The sequence below is a fragment of the Trachymyrmex septentrionalis genome, unplaced genomic scaffold, assembly GCF_001594115.1.
Source record: "Trachymyrmex septentrionalis isolate Tsep2-gDNA-1 unplaced genomic scaffold, Tsep1.0 scaffold51, whole genome shotgun sequence".
In the NCBI taxonomy this organism is placed as follows: Eukaryota; Metazoa; Arthropoda; class Insecta; order Hymenoptera; family Formicidae; genus Trachymyrmex; species Trachymyrmex septentrionalis.
In genome coordinates, this window is record NW_017305683.1 from 3,442,099 (window position 1) to 3,448,982 (window position 6,884).

The 6,884-nt window shown below is 29.5% G+C and overlaps 1 protein-coding gene across 16 annotated transcripts in view; it reads right to left on the reverse strand.

Moving 5' to 3' along the window:
* LOC108751736 (alaserpin-like) overlaps positions 1-6,884 on the reverse strand; it is a 33,991-nt gene that overhangs the window by 18,151 nt on the left and 8,956 nt on the right. For 15 of the 16 annotated variants that reach the window (XR_001939510.1, XM_018492105.1, XM_018492101.1 and 12 more), the window contains exons 2-7: positions 5,949-6,070; positions 4,738-4,920; positions 4,094-4,304; positions 3,628-3,842; positions 3,283-3,477; positions 3,067-3,202 (exon numbers count right to left, since the gene is read on the reverse strand). Coding sequence is in view for 15 of the 16 variants with exons in the window: in XM_018492105.1 (XP_018347607.1) it covers positions 3,067-3,202; positions 3,283-3,477; positions 3,628-3,842; positions 4,094-4,304; positions 4,738-4,920; positions 5,949-6,070 (1,062 nt within the window). In the remaining variant the exon portion in view is untranslated. Of the gene's footprint in view, positions 1-399; positions 943-3,066; positions 3,203-3,282; positions 3,478-3,627; positions 3,843-4,093; positions 4,305-4,737; positions 4,921-5,948; positions 6,071-6,884 lie in introns of those variants that run through there. The other variant, XM_018492112.1, reaches the window with a different exon arrangement.

Here is a 6,884-nt window from a genome sequence, read left to right on the forward strand (position 1 = left end):
TATTATGTATATTAATTATTCTCGTCGAATTATCAAAAATTCTACTAATATTTTGATGGTCTTATGAAATAATTAAATCTATTAAACAGGATAATTAATTACATATCACATAATACATATAATAAATTAAAAGAAAAACAGTATTTTTTTTAAATGATATTCGCCTACTTAAATATGTTATTAAAACTGCACATTTTCGAACTTGTGCATAATCAAAATTAATTTGAGCAATAACAATTTATAAAATTTAATTTCTATTATTATACAAATAATGTCATGTTTTACAAATTATACATCTCACGAGATACTATCAGCTATATCATTTTATACGAAAGATGTATATACTTTATCATAAATTAACTTTATTATTAATCGCACGTCGATAAAATATTTTTCTCCTCACACTGAGAAACCCATTTAGTTGAATCAATTAATTTCTTGTTTGGATATAGGCAAACAAATCCTTGGTTAATGCAATAAAATAATTTAGTTGAAGCCAAACATTTGGTTATTGTAAACAACTTTATCAAATATCAATATTTCTCAGAAACAAGTGTAAAATGTTACAATAACCAAATACTTTGCTTCAACTAAATTATTTTATTGCATCGATTAATTTCTTGTTTGGATATGGGCAAACAAATCCTTGGTTGATTCAACTAAATGAGTGCAGTTATAGAATTGCTAAGTATATCGATAGTACATGAATAACTAAAAAGTATACGCGCGTTTCTGCCACGAGTTTTATAATATAAAAAGTACTAATTACTGTTTTCTATCATTACGAAAAACGTATAAATATTTATTATCACTACCACAGGATCTTCGCTACGAATAACGCGACGCTGTTGTGTTTAATGATCGCCAGGAAAGGATGATCGACGCGAAGTAATAAAGGCTCCACCGGTTCCCAAGTACCCGAAAGAGGTCTGACAGAGATACCTGTCAGAAGATCATTCTTTGTATCAATTATCCGTTTCAATAATCGGGTGCGCTCTTGGATGTCCAGAGCACGCGAGAAATATTCAGATAAGAGATATGACTGATTGAATATTAGTAATGCTAGGACTTGGTCAGAGCATAGAAACTGATTGAGAGTGCAAGAAAAGAAAAGAAAAATTTAGTAAAGATGCATCACTGATTACGATAGAATCAGCGAGTCGTAAGTCAAGCAATGAAAATCGTCCGTGTTTTATATAAATATACATATATTTTTTTTTAATGTTATTTATTTAAGATTTTTTATTAGAGTTTAATGTATATAAACTCTGCGTCCACATTATTTTCGCCAATTCTTTCATTGAATTAAACAAAGAAAATTCTATTTTGTCAGCTGTGACAGATGCATTTCGTTGTCAAATATATCGAATCGAGGAAAAGTGCAATCCATTTTGCTGTTGTAAAACTAACTTTCATTTTGGAGATTCATAGTCCGATTGACGGATATCATCATGATGAGAATCTCATTTATTATGCCTTCTCATGTGGTTATGAAGGTGGTTACGAAGAATTTTTCTCGAAAATTTTTTTCTTTTCCTTTTTCTTTTTTCTTATTAATAGTTTTAGTTAAGTTGGTATTAACATATTCTAATGAGATGATTAATTTTGTTTTCGCGTAATATCATAAACAGAGCCGTTATCGCAAAATATATTTTTATCGTCGTGAATCGTGAACTGCATAGTTCTTTGATACTATCGGCAGATGCGCATTCTAAGTTTGTTAAAGATGATTTAAAATTCGTTAATATAAAATCAACTTAAACTCCCCACAATTTTGAGCTTCTATTACTTCACCGTCCAATCACTCGTGCAATTTTATTTTTAGAAGTAAACTGCAGAAGTGCACAAAGTCTAATTTAAGCGTAATAATCTGTTTAAAGACTTCTAAACTTTAAATTTTGTGTTACCTAAAAAATCCCAATTGTTCCTTCGAAATAAATCTCAGAACATAGCATAGCTTGTAATAATAAATACGAATACAAGCTATGCAATCACCATAATACATTCATGTTAACTACAAGATTTAAGTTAAATGCGAGCACTGATCAAATATCAATAGTGACGCAACACTGAAACGCTCTATTTATTATAAAATTTGAAAATTTGATTACAAGTTTTTCCGAATATCATCGAAACAATAGATCATAAATATCAATTAGTTCGTCTTGTATATACGATTGTCATTGTGTGACAAAAATCATAATAGGTGCAACGTGAGTAACAGGTGCATAATCAAACAAACGTGCGGTTTAATTATTTTGCGGTGTGGTGTATAATAAAGCATTAATTAACAATGCAATAATATATTTGCAAAAGTAAAGATATAAAAGAAAGCAGAAAAAAAAATAGATAAGATGAAAAAACATAAAAAGAATACTGCGTAGAGAGCAAACCTGCTGAAATGTAAAAAGCATGTGAGCAACATTTAGCTATCACACTCAGCTTAAAATCACGGCAGCGTACAAAATTACATACATCTGTGCCGCGGAAACTCTGAGAGCGAAAAATTTGAAATTTTGCTACACGATTAACATAATATTAAAATAATGTTACATGCACAAACATAATCGAATAGTTTCCAAAAAATAATTTTTCAAAGTGTCTAAGAAGCGAAAAAGAATTTCAATGTATCCCAAATAAAATTAGACGAAATATCATCTTGCTCTTGATGTGAAATTAATATTACTTATAGTTATTATTATTTTTCTCTTGTATTCTATCTAGACTATAAATAGTTAAATATTATGTGCATTCTATCTAGACTTCTATCTATAAATAGTTAAATATTATAATCTTCTTTCAAAGTTATAAATAACCCAGCAAATACATTAATTAACAATAGTACAGCTGTTAGTTATTTCTCACTTAACAATAACTGTAACGTATAACAGTTACATAATACGTAGATAAACATAGATGGTAAAAAATGAGGCAAAAATATAAAGTATATAAAAGAAATTATTTGACTTACATATTTTTCTCTATTTAAAGATCGAAACTTCAAGATAATATTTCGCCCGTTTTCAGCCATAAACAAATGCAAGAAACAAAACAAGGTATACTTACCAGTGACGGCGGCTGCCTCGCTACCTTCCTCATTAACTTCGATGAAAGCTTTTTGCACGACTTTGTCGATCTTCAAAGGTACATCCGAAATGCCATTAAAGTTAGCTTTACTGCTGAATGCCTCACTAAGACCCATCTGCAGCAAGTAAGACCGCAAGTTAGATACGATATTGTATTTATTTTATTATCGATTACCAACGGAACATTACGACGTACCTTATTGGACAATGTATCCTTGAGATCCAACTTGGTCTCACTCCTGAATCTGGGCAGATATACTCGGACTTCACGTTCGTATATTTGGGTGAGGCGAGAGCTGCATTCCGCGCTAACTTCCTCGAGTTTGTCGGTCAACGCAGCTAGACCGTCAATTTTATTGGGTAGAATGATTACCATACTGACTTCTTCATTCTGCGATAATAAAATTTACACTCATAAAAAAAGATTCGCGAAATACTTCATTGTTTTTCACCACAACTGTGAAACACACATTTGTGAAAAGCAATAATCTTATTATACATTTGACTAAATATTGTTTTTAATTTATGAAAGTAATATTACCGCATATGGTAATTCGATGCATTTAGCATCGTATTCCGGCAATTCGACATATTTATAGTTGCCCTTTCTGTACATAGTTGGAACATCTTTCACGGTGTTGGCATCAATATGGAACGGACGGTCCGTGGTAAGCTTAGGATCGAACTGATGTGCCCATAGGCCCTTAAAATACACCGCGTTTGCGAGCACCAGTGCAGTACTATCATCCACATCGCCTATAATCGATAATATAAATTATAAGCATACTTTCAATTGCTGGTTCAAATCAATACATTTTTATATATAATTATGAAAATATAAGGATATAAATCTACAGATAATGAAAATAATATTTAGCACTTTGGTGAGTTACATTTTTTACGAAACAATTGCTCTAAATTTATGTTAAATTCTTTATATAAATGAAGAAAATAAGAAAATTTTATTTTCTCTCAATTGTCGTAGAATTTCACAAATAAATGCCTACCTTCATTAATGATGCTCTTGATGCGATCATTTGTTTGTTCTTTGCACCAGGTATTAATGGTGTTCACAGCTTCTTGGCTTTTACTGAAGTCTACTGATTGAATGTCAGATTTATAATATGTCTGGAGATCCTGTTTGTATTCAGGTTTTACTGGGAAGTCTTTGCCGACAAACATCTTATTAGCGAGCTTCAAAGTAACATTCTCAACGTTCTGCAAGAATAGTATCCCATTATTTCGATTAGCATTATTTGTCAATAAAGTGTCATAAAATATTACAAGATATAACTAAATTAATTCGGTAAATAATTGTGTCACAATTTAGAAATGCTATAAATTTGATTAATAATTCCTAAAATGTTAACATTTTATAAATTAATATTATTCTAATTTTATTAAATTTTGAAGATTTAAATAGCACGTAAAGATACATAATTAGTAAAACGTAAGCAATAAACAAATTAACATTTTTTATTTGCTATTGTCTACATACATTATTGCCTTACGTTTTCGACTATGATTGACCGGTTCACTTATTGCTTTATGTTTTACTGTGTTTATATTTTTCTATGTGTTACATAGTTTCACATTCTGTAAGTGGCGTACAACTATTACGTTTCACAATACATTGTAATTTAATAATTACATTCAATTTGTCGATGAGATTCTGATAGCCTTCTAGAGTTTGTGGTTTTGAAGCTGGAAGCTTGAGAACATCTTTAAACTGCGCCTCGGTACTTCCGGCAGCTCCATCAGCTGCCATGCTCAAGGCGATGTGGGCACTCAGGGGAGAACATATTAAATTGTCTGATTGTCCTTCTGAAACGGTCTAAAAAAAAGTTATCCACTATAAACACTTTTTCATTTTATAATTAACAGTATGAAAATCCTATTACGCATATCAGAAAATTAATCAAATGAAGAAAATCAGGCATTTCTTTTTCGATTATTTCACAATCAGTAAGTTACTGACTTATTATTTAATGTATTAAAATTAGTCATATGAGGAGCAGACTTCCAAAATGCATTTTGTAAAAAATTTTATTTTTTTAGTTAGAGATAGCATAGTGTTTAAAGATGTGTTGAAAGATTCATATTTTAAGCTACTCTACGATGTTCTGAAAGCATTTTTTCATCCATCAATTTATGTGCTGAAAAAAGTCTAGACATTCGAAGTGTATTATGTCCTTTAACTAGAGACAAGCAAAATGCATTTGTTTAACATTATTGGAAATAGTTTAGCAATTTTGTTTTACATCTTACTAATTGATAAATTGTTATTTTCTGTAAGGCCCGCGGTTTCTTTGAGGCTTTTTTCCTATTTTCTAAAAATTTCTATTTGTTCCTGTAATCACATCTCTCAGCATTAAATGAAATGTATAAGATTGCTACGAAATTCATGCACCTCACTTAGGATCTTTCAATTCTTTAGTGGCTGCTATTGATGCATGAGTGATGTCTCATATTTTTGAAGAACTGTATTAACGCTGATGATGACTCTAAAAAGAATCGAAACGTTCGTTTTTATAGAAATACATGCAATTAATTACTGCACTGATTAATTATTTGATCGCGCTCCAACAACTGCGTTACACTCTCATTTGTCCGATTTCTCAGGATTTTTTATTATTTGAGAGTCATAAGGAAATTAAATATAATATTTCCGTTATTAAGTTTTCAAAAAATTTTGGACAAAGCGTATTTTAAAAATTTGCTCTTCATATAGATTCCGCCAAAGCTATTCTCATAATTATTTATAAGTTATATAACCGTATAATTAAATTAATATATATGAAAGTTCTGTACAATATCGAATATTAATAGAACTTTAAAAATATTTAAATTCAATGAATATACCTTGACGAAGTTGGCGGAGAACAAATGGGCGCTTTGAGAAACAGCCTGAACAGCTAAATTATTTTCAACTGCCGCGGCCATGGTTGATGCAAATAGGCAAAACGCCAAAAAACTTCTTTGTACTGTAATAACAAAAAATCAATAGTAAATTTATTACAAAATTCTACGTATATGCGAATCATACAGTCGAAATGCTTAACAAAAAAGAAAATATAATATTATGGTTTTTACTAGTTCAATAATTTGAATATTAATAATAATATAAACTTTTAAATACTTTTACGCTTATACATGCAATTGTCCTTAAATGAATTAAACAATGTCAATTTTCTCTTCTAGTCCGATATTTTAATATGATAACATTTAATATGATAACATTTAAGATATACAATATAACATTGCAAAGATCATCGCTTTGAATATTACAGGATTACTATCGAAAATTGAACACTTGCGTTCGAAGGTTGCATACAAATCGAAATAAAGTGTCAGATACACATATGTCGTCCAAGGTGAACGTGAAACTACCACATTGTTACAATCTTATATGCACATATTATATTTACGTATTATGTACTTATTCAATAGAATCTTTCAATTTTCAAGAAGCGATATAAAGATTACAACGCTTTGAATATTGCAATATTACACTTTTAAAGTAAATAATAAAGCGAAGATTTTATGAATTAAAATTTATCGAAAAAAAAACTAACTTAAGAACTTAAAAAACATAAAAAAATTTTTAAACGATTGTAGTTATTTTAGCGGCACAAGGTATATAAAATGACATAAATATTTAAAAATTAATTTGATCATCAAAAAAGAATACATATTTCTGTAATACTGATTTACTATATACTTGCCGTTTATATCAATTTAAAAAATTTAATGAAATTATTTAGTTAAATATTTTGCATATATTTCAATAACTTTAAG